Genomic DNA, 17,396 nt, shown 5'->3' with positions numbered 1-17,396 from the left:
ACCCTGTTAAATAGTAACAGGATAGTTTCCGCCATTTTTGACAGTGTGATAGAGACCAACATGAGGCAGCAGATGCTGTACGACTTCATTTGAAGAGCACAACATTTACACAAGACAGCTTGAAGACGCGCACGCACACGCGCACGCACACGCACGCACGCACGCACACACACACACACACACACACACACACACACACACACACACACACACACACACACACACACACACACACACACACACACACACACACACACACACACACAGCCAGGTTCCTCAGAGGATCTCCAAGCCACATGTTGCCCAGAGACGGAGGTCTGAAGGCTCCTGCATGCCTGATAGTCAACACTCTCCCGCGTCACTTACCAGCTAAGCGTGGCCTAACTATACACCCGCCCTCCGGAGGACAACCAGAACCACGCCTGAGGTGGGTAATGGTGTATACTTGCCTTTGAATACTACTCATTAAAGCCACTGTGGCTATGGATTATAATGATACTCCAGAACCATGAAGTGGTATTACAGAGACAATAATCTATAAACATGTAGGATCAGTGGTGTTATGAACCAGTCACTGCTCCTGAATGATTTGATCTCCCTCCTCCCTCTCTGTGCACGACAAGCCGGGGCCCTGCAGAGAGAGAAGGGTGAAAGTGAAAGGAGGAGAGGAGAGGAGCGACAGAGTAAAGGATGAGTTTTCCTTCACCCGGCCATCACGTTCTTGAAGACTTCCTGAAACGTGACGAGCAGGAGGAGCGACAAACGGTTCAACAAGTAAAAGCAGTGGTGGGCCAGGAACTTAATTATCACTCCAGCAAAGTGATGTGAAAATGAATCATGAAAGTTATTGAGTTGAGGACTTCCGAGCTGTAATATCCACGGATCAGCTATTACAGTTGGTCTTGCACACTGCCTTCATCTAGAAGCAAATAGTTTCACTTCATATTAATGTTCACCCAGTTCACTTCCGTCTTTCGGATGAGACGTTAAACCGAGGTCCGGACTCTCAGTGGTCATTAAAGATCCCTGGGCATTTCTCGAGAAGAGTAGGGAGTTATCCTGGTGTCCGGGCCAAATTTTCCCCCTCGGCCTTTACCATGGCCTCCAAATTGTCCCCATGTCTGATGGACTGGTGTCCTGTCCAGGGTGTACCCTGCCTTGCGCTCGTTGTTTGCCGGGTAGGCTCCGCATGGTATAAAGTGGTTTTGCAAATGACCTGACATGACCCAGTTCACTTTGCCTGCTAGGGATTATGGAATCACGGAGGGGAGGGGGGTATTGGAACAGACGGATCGCTCACAGGCGCTGTATGAGCTTAGGAGCCCCAGTTCCCACAGATCCCAGACAGGAACAGAACCGTACAGTAACGCTGATCAAAGTGAAAGTCTCTAACAGTGTCTCTAACCCTAACCCCGGCCAGGCTCCTTTTCTAACCCCAGAGTCTGAGCTCATGTAAGAGTGCTCGGACAGACAGCCAGTCAGCCAAGATGGCAGCAGATGCTGCTCCAGCTCAGGGCACGTCAAAGTCTGGGAGTCCTGCAGGTTACAATTGTGAACAGGAAAGAAACTGAAAACTCCTCGAGACAACCTTGTGTACAACGAGACGCCGTACATGAGAATGTTCATACTCATTCTGATGATCTTCAGCTGCTGTTGGTCACAGATGTCGGAATGGCAGGAGAGAGAAAAAAGTCACTGTGCGTAGCGGAGAGACAGGGGTTAGAAAACCTAGAAACCTATGCCCTCAGGCCAGGGACGTGGGGCGACCCGGTGCTAGGGGGGTCTCAGGACATCTGAAACCAAAAAGGTTAAGTGAGGAGGAAAGGGTGACCTGGAAATATACAGCCCCAGACAAAGACACACAGGAAGGACAAGCAAAGCACAGGGAAACTCTGGACAGGACAGAGTAGGAGCTGCACTGCTGTTCATTAATTTCCACTGTCATGTGGAAACTGGATTGGCCTTGAAGCAGAAAGAGCAGCCTGTCTGTCCTGTGGAAGGGCTCCTGGCTGGGGCTGCAGGCTGACCCCTGCAGGGACTCAGCTGGGCGGTGGACTGGTGTCAGTGGTGCTGAGAGAGGCTGGGAGCCCAGCGGGGTGGAAAGGGTTAATCCTGCTCCTTCAGGAGCAGAGGAGCCACACAGCACAGCAGCTCTGGAGAGGGAGGAGCTCCCCTGAGTCTCTGTCCTGAAGTGAGAGAGACCTGCAGAGCTGCACCCTGTCGCTGGGAAGAGCTGCTGCCCTGTTAAGTTTTGTCAGAGTCCTGACCAGTTAAAGGCTGGACCAGGAGCTGGACTCTCTCTTCTGCAGGTTCAACTCTGACACTATACAATCTGTACAGGTATGTGTGGGCTGGATTGGACTGTGTGATGTGTCTGTCAGGAGGGATATGAGACCTGTGAGCTGTGTTACTGTAACTATGATAAAGAGTCTGGTGGGCTGATCTTCTGAGGACTGGAATAGATCCTTCAGGACAGGCTGATCCTACTGAGTGCTGGAGGAATGTGTTGAATTTTAGACATGGGATTAATTTTAGTAGCTCAAATGTGAGTGTTTTAAGATTGGTTGTGTTTAGTAGAGTAATACATATTTTTAAAGATGAATGTGTTAATGACTCAGTTCCCAGAATGTAGATCATCCCTGATAAAGTCTCTGCCGGTTAGTCCAGTCTTGGGCATCTTGTACTGCAGCATTCCAATGAGCTGCAGCACTGTGTCAGTGTTTCTGTATCTACAGGTGTGTTTCCAATGATCTGCAGCACTGTGTCAGTGTACCTGTATCTACAGGTTGTGTTTCCAATGAGCTGCAGCACTGTGTCATTGTTTCTGTATCTACAGGTGTGTTTCCAATGAGCTGCAGCACTGTGTCAGTGTACCTGTATCTACAGGTGTGTTTCCAATGAGCTGCAGCACTGTGTCAGTGTACCTGTATCTACAGGTGTGTTTCCAATGAGCTGCAGCACTGTGTCAGTGTACCTGTATCTACAGGTTGTGTTTCCAATGAGCTGCAGCACTGTGTCAGTGTACCTGTATCTACAGGAGTGTTTCCAACGATCTGCAGCACTGTGTCAGTGTACCTGTATCTACAGGTGTGTTTCCAACGATCTGCAGCACTGTGTCAGTGTACCTGTATCTACAGGTGTGTTTCCAACGATCTGCAGCACTGTGTCAGTGTACCTGTATCTACAGGTGTGTTTCCAATGAGCTGCAGCACTGTGTCAGTGTACCTGTATCTACAGGTGTGTTTCCAACGATCTGCAGCACTGTGTCAGTGTACCTGTATCTACAGGTGTGTTTCCAACGATCTGCAGCACTGTGTCAGTGTACCTGTATCTACAGGTGTGTTTCCAATGAGCTGCAGCACTGTGTCAGTGTACCTGTATCTACAGGTGTGTTTCCAATGAGCTGCAGCACTGTGTCAGTGTACCTGTATCTACAGGTGTGTTTCCAACGATCTGCAGCACTGTGTCTGTGAACCTGTATCTACAGGTGTGTTTCCAATGAGCTGTTGCACTGTGTCAGTGTACCTGTATCTACAGGTGTGTTTCCAAAGAGCTGTTGAAATGTGTCTGTGTACCTGTATCTACAGGTGTGTTTCCAATGAGCTGTTGCACTGTGTCTGTGTACCTGTATCTACAGGTGTGTTTCCAATGAGCTGTTGAAATGTGTCTGTGTACCTGTATCTGCAAGTGTGTTTCCAATTAGCTGCAGCACTGTGTCTGTGTACCTGTATCTACAGGAGTGTTTCCAATGAGCTGTTGCACTGTGTCTGTGTACCTGTATCTACAGGTGTGTTTCCAAAGAGCTGTTGAAATGTGTCAGTGTACCTGTATCTACAGGTGTGTTTCCAAAGAGCTGTTGCACTGTGTCTGTGTACCTGTATCTACAGGTGTGTTTCCAAAGAGCTGCTGAAGTGGTTGTGTTTCTGTCTGCAACTGAATACTTTTACCTTCAGGTGTTTATTTAGGTGTTGTATTGAGATTGTGCTGATCTTCTCCTCTGATCATCTCTGGTTCTGCTTCTCTGTGCTCAGGAATGGCCTCACCCAGCAGTGTCCTGTCTGAAGAGCAGTTCCTGTGCTCTATCTGTCTGGACACATTCACCAGCCCAGTGTCCACTCCATGTGGACACAGCTTCTGTCTGGCCTGTATTGGAGGATACTGGGACAGCAGTGATGTGTGTCAGTGTCCACTGTGTAAGGAGACATTTTACAGAAGACCTGATCTCCGTGTGAACAGAAGCCTGGCAGAAATCACAGAGCAGTTCAAGAGGACCAGAGTCAGCAGTGATGAAGGACTTTCTTCTAAACCTGGAGAAGTGTCCTGTGATATCTGCACTGGGAGAAAACTCAACGCTGTGAAATCCTGTCTGATGTGTCTGATGTCATACTGTTCAGTTCACATCCAGCCTCACTATGACCTTGTTAAACTGAAGAAGCACAGACTGATTGAGCCAGTGGAGAGCCTTGAGGACAGGCTGTGTGAGAAGCATGAGAGACTCCTTGAGCTATTCTGCAGGACTGACCAGACCTGTGTTTGTGTGCTGTGTACTGAGATTGACCACAAGACACACAGCACTGTCCCTTTAGAGCAGGAATGCAGAGTGAAAAAGGTGGGTTTATGGTTATATATTAATTTAAAATTATTGTGAATTAAATTCTTATAATCACTAGAATATGGATCAGTGGCTATAATCAATACATGCAGAAACTGATGGTATCTTAGCACAACTTCCCTGGTGTAAGAGTCTGTTGTCCAGCCCAGCATCAGTGTGAGAGTCGGTTGACCAGCCCAGTGTCAGTGTCAGTGTGAGCCTGTTGTGCAATGTTTGTGCACCAGCAACAGTGACTTCAGTGTCTCTGTTCCCCTGTTTGTCCACAGACTCAGCTGAGGAAGACTGTGGCAGAGGTACAACAGATGATCCAGGAGAGACTGAAGAAGGTGGAGGAGATCAAACAGGCAGTGGAGCTCAGCAAAGTGAGTCCTGTCAATCCTTCTGAGTGGGGTACTGCAGGGCTCAGTGCTGGGGTCACTGCTCTCTCATCCAGAGAGAGAGGACACTTAGGAAGACTGGGAAGATAAAACTGTTCAGTTAAAGGACAAGATGTTGTTTATTTATAGTTAAATCAGATTTGCTGTGGGGCTACTGGTGCAGAATGTGTCACCCAGGTGAGGTTATAAATGCTGTCATTCCTGTATGTGAAGAACTTTGTGGACCTGTGGATTGAATACATAGTACATGCAAGTAAGTATTTATTTCTGACATTTCAGGATTATTTAATTCATTCCCGTTACCTTATGCAGTCCCTGATTTCTCCTCAGAGCTGCGCACAGAGAGAGATCAAGGACAGTGTGCAGGTCTTCACTGCTCTTCGAAACTCCATTGAGAGAAGCCAGGCTGAGCTCATCGAGCTGATTGAGGAGAAGCAGAGAGCAGCAGAGAGGAGGGCTGAAGGGATCATTAAAGAGCTGGAGCAGGAAATCACTGAGCTAAAGAGGAGAAACACTGAGCTGGAGCAGCTCTCCAACACTGAGGACCACATCCACTTCCTACAGGTCAGCACCCACTGTAGAGAGCAGATACAGTATCTACAGAGAGCAGAGAGTCCTACAGGTCAGCACACACTGTAGAGAGCAGATACAGTATCTACAGAGAGCAGAGAGTCCTACAGGTCAGCACACACTGTAGAGAGCAGATACAGTATCTACAGAGAGCAGAGAGAGCTCACTGTGTGACTCTTAGTGATCTATACTGGGCTCTAGGTTTCAGACTCACAGGTGACTTATTGCCTTAGAGGGCTGTGAGCCCCCCATGACTGTGAGTCTCTCCTGCTGTAGAGTTTCCCCTCCCTGTGCTCCCCTCCACACCCCAAGGACTGGTCTGACATCCCTGTTCACCCTGATCTCTGTCTGGGGGCTGTGAGGAGGGCTGTGTGTCAGCTGGAGGACAGACTCAGAGAGGAAGTCAAGAGGCTCTCAGAGGAAGGTTTGTGTTTCACTCCCTTTCCTTACTGATTCAACAAAATAAAAACATCAGTGTTTAAATATCAATTAGAAAATGTATTTTTTATCTTAATTGATTTAAACTTTAGCTTTTCTTCATTGAATTCAAATTCAATGTTTTGTTTTATCATATTTATATTCAACTTTCCTTAGTATCAACAAAATAAAAAAATCAAGTTTAAGTTTGTGTTTAAGTATCAGTTAGGAACTTTTATTTCACACTATATTTATTTGATGTTTTTATTTCAATTTTTCATATCATGGTCATTAATTGATTTATAGATTTTATCTTGTCATAATTTAACTCATAATAGATGCAAATTGTAATCATGTTTACCTTCAAATTCATATTTATACTTTACTCACCTCCCCCTGACTGTATCTGGACACAAGATCCTCATGACTGTGTTTTTCCATCATAATCTCCTGACAGATTAGTGGGGTTTTCTTCAGGATCAGTAGTTTGTTCCAGTGCAGCTGGATGAGCTGTCAGTGTCTCTTACAGACCCACAGCTCCACTGGCCAGACAACACACTCCTGTGTGTTACTGTCCTGCCTGAGAGATCAGCACAGCACTACAACACACAACACTGCACACCTGGAGACCAGACTCCAGCAGGAATGTGCTCTCAGCTCTCTAACATCTTTCTCTCTGTTTGCAGAGTTTGAGAGGCTTCGCAAACATGCAGGTGAGTCTGTTGTCACTGACAGGAACTTGTCATTTACAAAGGTCACAGCAGGGTCACAGGGGTCAATACAGGCTCTTACTCTAACAGGGGGAGATGTTGTAACTCCTGCTTTATACACAGCTGATGTGTGTAATGTTGTGAGCAAAGTCCCTCTGATGGGCTTTGTGCTTATCAGGACTGATGAGGAATTGGACCCCAACACTGTGGCACACTGTGGAGACCCCAACACTGACCCATGTCTTGGGGTCCCCAATACACAGATTGAAGACCCCACACTGTGTCAGGACTGCAGTTCTCTATTCCATCATTGTGAAACAGAGGATTTTGATCCTGTTAAACCTGTAAACTAGAATCTACACTGACAACTAGGAGCCTGCAGACACACAAGACACTGAACACAACAGCCTGAGACAGGAGCTCGAAATTCACTAACTGTGAGAGACTAAGAGGAGAGGAAGGACTTGTTAAGGGAGGAAGAGGGTGAAATGAGAGCAGAGAAGAGGGAGAGAGACAGGATGTCCCGCCCTCTGCTCCTCCAGATAGAGGTGTTACAGTGAAGCAGCCGGTCCCACTGAAGGACACCCAATGCTCTCCAGTCCACACTGGACACAGGCACACAGGCTCAGGCACTGGAGGATGGGCTCTGGAACAGACACCTTTACACAGAGAGTGGTGGGAGACTGGAACAAGCTGTCTAGAGTGTCTGCCCCAGTCCTTCTGGTGGGCGGCAGTGAGCTGTGTAGCAGGTGTCAGATTGAAGCAGTAACCCATCACTCTGGGGATGTACTGGAGTCTCCCAGTCTTATAGATCCCTAAACACTGGCACACCTCCCTGAAGACAGCTGACTCTGAGCTCCTCCCCTGGTCAGTATGCAGCTCCTCAAGTGAACATGCAGCAGGGTGTGTGGTTTCTCTCAGCACAGCTGAGTATTACAGTATTTTTATTTCTTTTACCTTTACATTTCACTACAAAACTTTGATAGTCTCATCACCACAAAAAATAACAAATCTGTTCAATTCACACCCAGATGTGACAAAACACATTTAAGACTCAATTCAATTCAACTTTATTTCTCATTATACTTACACAGGTGTATAGTATAGTGAAAAGTGTTTCTCACTAGTCACTCAGGTGCAGTATATAAATAGAACAGAAGATAAGACAATAGACAGTAACACAATAACAATAACAGTAACGTGTAATAACATAACATAATCAAAATTGTGCAAATATGCAAACAGAGAAAAGAATACAACAGGACAAAAACAGTGCAAAAGTAATTCAGGGAACAGTGCAAAAATAGTACGGTGATTAATAAATATTACAACTAATACAGTTTTAAGTCCATTTTTGGCTTACATACAGTTTTCGTGTATGTAGTGGTGTTGGAGTACAAGTTATGACTGGGGAGAGTGGGTGTCTCAGGACAGGCAGGCCCAGTCCAGCTGAAATCAGCAGACTGAACAGAACTGTAGTTTACTGCAGTGAGCTTCCTGCTGGTGTGAATCCTGATACACACTCTAGACACCTGCATCTGTACTTTCATCTGAGAGAGGAGTGAGATACAGATCATTTCATCCTGTCTGTCTGCTCTCTGATCCACAGCTGATGTGACTCTGGACCCCAATACAGCTCATCCTGGTCTCATCCTGTCTGAGGATGGGAAACAAGTGAGAGATGGAGACACACCACAGGATCTCCCTGACAATCCAGAGAGATTTGATACTGCTGTCTGTGTCCTGGGAAAGGATGGGATCACCTCAGGGAGACACTACTGGGAGGTGGAGGTGGGGGAGAAGACTGAGTGGGATTTAGGTGTCTCCAGAGATTCCATCAATAGGAAGGGGAGGATCACACTGAGCCCCCAGTATGGTTACTGGGTTGTGTGGCTGAGGAATGGGAATGAGTACTGGGCTCGTGCTGAACCCCCTGTCTTCCTCCCCCTGAGCCAGAAGCCCCAGAAGGTGGGGGTGTATGTGGACTATGAGGGGGGACGGGTCTCCTTTTACAATGTGGACAACAGGTCTCATATCTACACCTTCACTGCCTCCTTCACTGAGAAACTCTTTCCATTCTTCAGCCCTTGCTTCAATGAAGGAGGTACAAACTCAGCCCCACTGATTATCTCTCCTGTCAGTCACATAGACTGATAGATTATCTGTGGGTGGGGCTCTCCTGGAAAGTAAATAATTTAGTTCTACTCTTGTTTGAGTCAAATTATTCTCCTTTCTCTTTATTTTATTTAAGGAGTTTAATGGCTGTGCTGATATATTGTACTTAGAGTAACATTACAGTGTGACCATGGCTCCTATTGTAATGGGACTGTTCTCCTGTACTGGACTGTAGCTCCTATTGTAATGGGACTGTTCTCCTGTACTGGACTGTAGCTCCTATTGTAACAGGACTGTTCTCCTGTACTGGACTGTAGCTCCTATTGTAACAGACTGTTCTACTGTACTGGACTGTAGCTCCTATTGTAACAGACTGTTCTACTGTACTGGACTGTAGCTCCTATTGTAACAGACTGTTCTACTGTACTGGGACTGTAGCTCCTACTGTAACTGGTCTGTTCTCCTGTACTGGGACTGTAGCTCCTATTGTAACAGGACTGTTCTCCTGTACTGGACTGTAGCTCCTATTGTAACAAGACTGTTCTCCTGTACTGGACTGTAGTTCCTATTGTAACAGACTGTTCTCCTGTACTGGACTGTAGCTCCTATTGTAACAGGACTGTTCTCCTGTACTGGACTGTAGCTCCTATTGTAACAGGACTGTTCTCCTGTACTGGACTGTAGCTCCTATTGTAACTGGAGTGTTCTCCTGTACTGGACTGTAGCTCCTATTGTAACTGGACTGTTCTACTGTACTGGACTGTAGCTCCTATTGTAACAGGACTGTTCTACTGTACTGGACTGTAGCTCCTATTGTAACAGGACTGTTCTCCTGTACTGGACTGTAGCTCCTATTGTAACAGACTGTTCTCCTGTACTGGACTGTAGCTCCTATTGTAACTGGACTGTTCTACTGTACTGGACTGTAGCTCCTATTGTAACAGGACTGTTCTACTGTACTGGACTGTAGCTCCTATTGTAACAGGACTGTTCTCCTGTACTGGACTGTAGCTCCTATTGTAACAGACTGTTCTCCTGTACTGGACTGTAGCTCCTATTGTAACTGGACTGTTCTACTGTACTGGACTGTAGCTCCTATTGTAACAGGACTGTTCTACTGTACTGGACTGTAGCTCCTATTGTAACAGACTGTTCTACTGTACTGGACTGTAGCTCCTATTGTAACAGACTGTTCTACTGTACTGGACTGCAGCTCCTATTGTAACAGGACTGTTCTACTGTACTGGACTGTAGCTCCTATTGTAACAGGACTGTTCTACTGTACTGGACTGTAGCTCCTATTGTAACAGACTATTCTCCTGTACTGGACTGTAGCTCCTATTGTAACTGGACTGATCTCCTATACTGGACTGTAGCTCCTATTGTAACAGACTGTTCTCCTGTACTGGACTGTAGCTCCTATTGTAACAGACTGTTCTCCTGTACTGGACTGTAGCTCCTATTGTAACAGACTGTTCTCCTGTACTGGACTGTAGCTCCTATTGTAACAGGACTGTTCTACTGTACTGGACTGTTGCTCCTATTGTAACAGACTGTTCTACTGTACTGGACTGTAGCTCCTATTGTAACAGGACTGTTCTCCTGTACTGGACTGTAGCCCCTATTGTAACTGGACTGTTCTCCTGTACTGGACTGTAGCTCCTATTGTAACAGACTGTTCTCCTGTACTGGACTGTAGCTCCTATTGTAACAGGACTGTTCTACTGTACTGGACTGTAGCTCCTATTGTAACAGACTGTTCTCCTGTACTGGACTGTAGCTCCTATTGTAACAGACTGTTCTCCTGTACTGGACTGTAGCTCCTATTGTAACAGACTGTTCTACTGTACTGGACTGTAGCTCCTATTGTAACGGAACTGTTCTGCTGTTGTACCCCCTTTAAAGAACAGAATGAAGGTCACGCAGGATCTATTTTAATCCAATGAAAAATATCACACTTAATTGTGAAATTTGTGAAGTCTGAGAGATCGTGACGCCTGGTGTGACTGTCCAAAGTGCAAACATATGCCAGCTAGCGAGGAATCACGGTGCTGTCATGAGGTGTGTTGTCCACGGGCATTTCTAAGGGAACACCCCGGTTACAGGGGCATCCCAATTTCTCAGCGCTGTGTCTGAACAGGCACACCGGGCAGGTCAGGCAGGGGCGGATTAAGGTGATCAGAGGCCCCTAGGCTACATGTTGTGTCTTTTAAGCTCTGAATCTATTAGACCATTGTCAGCAGAGCGCGTAACGTATGCAACAACAGCCTTTCTATGGCTCTCCGACACTTCGTGTTCAGACAAGCGTGCGGCTGCATTTTTCCAGTCACTATAGCCTACGGTCAGTGATTATCACTGTCTCTAAATAATTTACATGCGAAACAAAACACTGCGCCTTTCGAAGGGGGATACAGCAGCCATTCTCTTGACTCGCCATTTCCGAGTTTTTCTTTTGAAGAGGGTTTTAGAGAAATACCTCTTTTGGTGTTTATGTTGTCTTTCCGATGCCGCAACATCCGCGTCTTGGTTTTGACTCAATTTCAGGCCCATTTTAGCCCAGTATGCCCGCATCTGTTCGTCTATTTTACCCCAGCACGCTGGGTCCGAGCTACAGGAAGCGGGAGCTGCTGTTGCGGCCTCTGTGAGCTCCAGGGCAGCAGGTGCAACAGCCACGGCGGCGGCTCGGACCCGGCTCGTTGGGCTTGCGGCAGATGGCCTCTGACTCGTGTTGCTTTGATCCTGTTGCGGGAGCTGGCTTGTGTTACGATCCCTGCCTCCCGGCAACGAAAGAGGCAGAAGAAGGCGTAGTCTTAGTTCATTAGTCCACCTATCAGTGTGCGCTTTCACCACCCCACCTCCGGCTCATCTTGTATTTAAGCACGAGTCTTTTCCCTACCTCCTCGCTCAGTATTGGTTTTCCTTTCGAGTTGCTTAGTTGTGCTACGCCTTCTACCTCTTCGGTTGTTTTCTCCCATTTTGGATCTCTGGCTTCCCTTGGACTCTCGGCTCTCTCCTTCGTCTTCGGTATTTGGATCACGACTTGTCTCTATCGGCTCCTGTGAGTGGGTTCATTACTTTGGTTTCGGTTTCACTGGCCGAATCCGTAACAGCTTGTCCTCATTATCAGCGTTGACGTTGACTGCGCCCAGGCTAGAGCTGGCCGCAGCTGACTTCTCAACCGCGCTTGTCTGCAAAGTTAGCTGTAAATTAGCCCAGGGTTAGATTGATTGCTGACCGGCTCAGCACATTTGAAATAAGCAGTCAATCTGGGGTTCTTCTTAAGTAGATCCTGCTCTCCTAACCGCTGTGCTTCTCGTTTTTGCGCCCCACCATCATATTTTCTATTGCACATTTTGAGGCTACAGAGATCACCTGATGAATCCGCCAAAATAAATTTGAACTGCAAACCCATTGCATCTAACCGATGATGAGTTCATTTCCTCACGAACCGAGAGTCCATTCTTTGTGACCTGTAGAGGGGACTGACGACCAGCAGGCTGGGAGTTGTAGCCGGGGGGAGTCCGAGAGACCGTAAGGTAACCAGCAGCTGACCCTGCTCATGTACAGTAAATAGACCTATGTTCGTTTGGAGTGTTCTTTGAAGCTTAGCTGTTAATGAGTTACCACATTAACAGCTTTTAAAAAAAAACCCGCACAATTGTATCTCAGAATTGTGACTTAAAATCTCGTATTTTCGGCTTCATATCTCACAAGCTTGACGTCACTTCTGGCACCAGCAATAAACGTAGCCAGGCCGGGTTGCTCATCTGGCAAAAGATCCTGTACCTGAAAACTGGGAGATTCCCGTCCCTCGCCGGGAATGTGCTACTTTCTCTGACGCTCTGCCTGAGAGGGGCGAGGCTGTGTAAAGGCCGCTAGAGTTTCTTCTTATTTCTCTGATCATTTCTTTCTGGATGGAGTAGATATAAAAGATAAAAATGCAATAAGAATTATATTAGGAACGTGTGCAATTCATATTTTATGCCTTCTGGTGTCTCCTTTTCGATTACAATGTTGAGGAGTATAAACTGGAAATTAGTTTGGACAATTGCTGATATTTATTGTCTTACAAATAAAGTTAAAGAAATTTCATTTCAGATCAGTCATAGATTGTATCCTGTCAAATTGACCACTTTCTAGATTTCAACACGAACGCGATGTGTATTGTGTAATAATGAGAAGGAAGCTCTGTTACATTTGTTTGTTACTGTCTAATATGTGATACTGCTCCCTCTCTTCACGCTTTTAAAGTACAATTTCCTTTTTTTATTTAAACTCTATTAGAAATTTAAAGAATCAAAAGGCAAGACATACAATGGAAATATGTAAAAAAATATAAGTTTCAGCTTTTATCATTGTAAATTCCTCTGGGTGTGATGTGTCTATTTCTGTATCTTTTTTCATATTCTGTCTTCTTTTTTTGTATTTTTGGTGTTTAAATAAAAACTTTTTTTAAAGCCCAACGTCCACTATTCCATCCGGGTACTATGGAAGCCTCACTGGCGGAAATGGGATTCTATAAAAATTAGTGTAATTAATTTGATTTTTATCAGGGCACTGTACAAGACAAGTCTTCAGGCCTATAGATCCTATGATCCTGGACGTCAGGATTATAGGATGTCACCTGAAGAAGGCTCCACGGCCAAAACGTTGTGTTCTCTTTCTTCTTTTTTTCAGCATGGAATAAACCTAATATAAAACGGTCCTTGTTGGGTTTGGGTGTAAGAGAGATCACTCCGTGTTTTAAGGAGAGGGTATTTCTGTCGTTTGTATAGATTTCTTCAAGATACCAAATAGGAGGTCCATCAACATCTTGGAAGAAGTTGTAAAATACGCTCATCAGGACTTCATTCCCAGGAGATGTATTGTCTTTCAGATTAAAAATGTTTGTCTTGATTTCACTCTGTGTGATCTGTTGGTCACATTGCTATTGAAATGACTCATCTACACATCCAGCGCATATCCTTGTGGAGTCAATGTCTGAATTCTCCTGCCCTGCTGAACACAGGTTTTATAGAAGTCAGCAACTTGAGAAGATATTGCTCTAGGATTGTCTATAATTACACCATTTAACTTACTGATCAATTTAAATTCTAATTTCTTTTTCCAAAATTCTAAAAGTAATGAGCATGTTTTTCCTCCTTCTTCCATCTGTTCTCTTCTCAATCTCATAAACACTCCTTCTGCTTTTCCTCCTGATCTCTTCTGGCTGCAGTTGCAGTGGGTTCAGTCTTTCCTTCTCTTCTAGAGTAGGGTTAGTGGCTTGAGGAAGATCAGTTACAGCTTTCATATCGGCATCTTCTCTGTCAAAACAACTGAACTCTTTTTTTTATGTATTTGCTTTTGAGTACAACATTTTTAAAGCACTATTTATAACATGTTTTTCAATCAAAGCCTAAATTAAAATAAATAAACATAAAATTAAAACCTAATAAGTCTGCAAACTGCATTTAATGGGAGAAAATGAAAATGTGTTAGTGATACTGAACATCATGAGAAGCTTATGAAAGCACTAATGGATAAATACAGATTTAAATGATTACAATTAGATTTACTGTATAGTATGTTAAACACACGCCACATTAAACAGTTTTACAGAGTAATGCAGTCAGATTATCTGTGTTGGGCATTACCTTGCTTATAACATGGTACGTTCTTGGCAGTACAGCTCAAAACCCCTTGAGCATTCTTAACATAATTGCTCCCCATAGGCCAAATCCCTGCATAAGGAATACAACCCGAGCCCAGGATATAGTGATACTATACTGTAGCTTTCCGGATTTTTAACCCTTATTCTCGCCAGTCACTTCTTCTGACCCTAGATTCTGAGCTCTTATAAGACTGGTTGAAGCAGTCTTATCCAGAAGTCAAATACATTCTTCTAAAAAGCATTAAATGGACGATTGCTGTGTAAGATACATTCATCAAATTAGATGTCCTTTCAATTCAATCACATCTTTCTACTTCAACTGTATTTGAGGATTGTACTGTGTTCAGCTACCGTGGTTGGTTAAAACTGAAATTAGTGCTAGGGTTACACCTACTGTGAAACAGGGACTGCTGATAGCAGAAATAAAAATATAGTATTAATGCTGTTTGGAGTTTTGGAAATGAAGAATAATTGCTTCCTATTGGTGAAACCACTACATTCAGCTGGAATAAAATTTAAAGATGTGCCTAAAACTTTTATCACACTAACTCTTGTAAGCCCTGAGAAATGCAACCATAACCATGATTAAAGTCAAAGCCTTACAGTAAAAATACGGTTAATCGTGCTTAATTTTCTATTTAATTTGTTGACTAGCTGGGAGTTATCAGTGCAGGCATCTGGGTGATTTTAATTTTAATTAAGTCTGCGTCATCATCATTGTGGGTTATTTTTGTCTGCATTTTGTTGGCTAAAATGGATAAAGATAGTAAACAAACATTTGATTTTGCAAAATTAATGCAGGTGAACACTCAGTCTTGACATAATCTAATTTTAATTTATTGTTTTTTATTTTAACTTTATTATGTTAAGAAATTTTACTTAATTCAACATACTTTAATTCATTTATTTGTGACTTTAACTAATGACTATCACATTTAGGAAACCACCAATACAATTTATTGATATTTACAAATACCAATAACGTATCAATATATACTAGTGATATCAACTATCAATAAACATTAAAGCCCAATGCAGTAATATGAAAGAAAATGTGGACACATCACTCGCACCTCTCTCTCAACTTCTCAATGTTTAGTCTAAGATATTTACTCTTTATCATCGTCTTTATGGATTAAAATTGACGTAGGCGAAATTAACTCTGGTGAACAGTGTTGACATTTTATAGTTTTCATTTATTCATTTTTCTTTGACTAAATTGCATCACATGTATTTAGGAAACCACTATCACTAACACTTCTCTGCACAATCAGATATCTGCAAGAGCCCAATGCAGAATGGAAGAGGAATTGCAGACACATCACTCACAGAGGAGGCTGAGACAGAACGAGATCAGAGCTCTTGGCTTCTCTCTCTCCTCCTCCTGGGAAAAGGACTCTTGCACAACCACACTTCGCAGCTCTCAGATACATCCTCAGCTCTCAGATACATCTCCAGCTCACAGATACTCAAGATACATGGGCTGCGCAGGTTAAAGATGTATACAGATAACTGCCTGAGGTAAATTGTGCACAGCAACGGATTACTGTATAAACAGTAGTATGTGATTTAAGGTTTTTGGGTGATTTAGATAATTGTTCATGGACTCATGTCACTGTGTCTGTTCATACATTTTATAACTTCTCTCATACAGCTCCTGGTGTTGCAAATAAATCGAACCCTCCGTGATACCAGACCAAACTGTGTTGTGGTCTTTTAACACCACTAAAACACCAAAGCTAGCGTGTATCAGTGTGATGTCTGTGTGTAGATCTGTAAATACAAACTCTTCTACTGAGCCTCTGTATGAAGCCTCTGTTCATCCAGGTCAGCTCTGAGATATTTGAGATGTTTGTGTTGTATTGTGTTGTGTTGTATTGAGAAGGTGCAGATCTCCTCCTCTGATCATCTCTGGTTCTGCTTCTCTGTGCTCAGGAATGGCCTCACCCAGCAGTGCCCTGTCTGAAGAGCAGTTCCTGTGCTCTATCTATCCACTCCATGTGGACACAGTTGTAACGAACAGTTCTTTCCGGACCCTATGTGGACGACACAATCCAAAGAAGTGGGGAAACACTAGGGAAACGTCATGCAGGAATACGGGGCTGAAGACAGGGGGGCGTGTCCAAAGTGCGCTGGTGCACGGGGAAGGTGTGGCCGAGGCAAACAATCCAAAAACAATCCATAGAGGGAATCCAAAACACAAGAATAAGTCCATTGCCAGGTAATCCATCCAAACAAAGAATTAAAACCATGAACCGGGTCGGAACCGGCGGACTGGGAACGGGAACAGAGATTAAAACCTTAACGGGACCAGGCGCTTCCAGGTCCCGGACTCGCACGGTCCGGAAACCAGATGCAGAGCCAGGATGAGCGTCAGCTCCTGGCTTTTAAGGTGGGCTGGAAAAAGGGATCAGGTGCACAGAATAAAATCTAAAGTGAAAGGGCTGGAGCACCCTTAAGGAGGAGGGACTATAATCGTAACAACAGCTTCTGCCTGGCCTGTATTGGAGGATACTGGGACAGCAGTGATGTGTGTCAGTGTCCACTGTGTAAGGAGACATTTCCTATGAGACCTGATCTCAGTGTGAACAGAAGTCTGGCAGAAATCACTGAGCAGTTCAAGAGGACCAGAGTCAGCAGTGATGAAGGACTTTGTGCTAAACCTGGAGAAGTGTCCTCTGATTCCTGCACTGGGAGAAAACTCAAGGCTGTGAAATCCTGTCTGGTCTGTCTGGCCTCTTACTGTGAGACTCAGATGCAGCCTCACTATCAAGGAGCTGCTTTCAGGAGACACAGACTGATTGAGTCTGTGAAGAGCCTTGAGGACAGGCTGTGTGAGAAGCATGAGAGACTCCTGGAGCTGTTCTGCAGGACTGACCAGACCTGTGTTTGTGTGCTGTGTACTGAGACTGACCACAAGACACACAAGACCCTTTAGAGCAGGA

General features: G+C 44.7%; 1 protein-coding gene across 1 annotated transcript; it reads left to right on the top strand.

Annotated features, from left to right (window-relative positions):
• The first annotated feature begins 1,866 nt into the window (after positions 1-1,866).
• Positions 1,867-12,896, top strand: LOC148660408 (E3 ubiquitin-protein ligase TRIM39-like). The gene is made up of 7 exons (XM_088637838.1): positions 1,867-2,340; positions 4,032-4,609; positions 4,879-4,974; positions 5,320-5,553; positions 5,836-5,983; positions 6,663-6,689; positions 8,296-12,896. The coding sequence occupies exons 2-7, from the start codon at positions 4,034-4,036 to the stop codon at positions 8,838-8,840; spliced, it is 1,626 nt and encodes a 541-aa protein (XP_088493964.1). The 5' UTR covers positions 1,867-2,340; positions 4,032-4,033; the 3' UTR covers positions 8,841-12,896.
• Positions 12,897-17,396: the final 4,500 nt, after the last annotated feature.

This window comes from Lepisosteus platostomus, chromosome 6 (genome assembly GCF_059453375.1).
Source record: "Lepisosteus platostomus isolate fLepPlt1 chromosome 6, fLepPlt1.hap1, whole genome shotgun sequence".
NCBI lineage: Eukaryota > Metazoa > Chordata > Actinopteri > Semionotiformes > Lepisosteidae > Lepisosteus > Lepisosteus platostomus.
The sequence above is the reverse complement of the archived record's forward strand: the minus strand, read 5'-3'. Positions and strand labels throughout refer to the sequence as shown.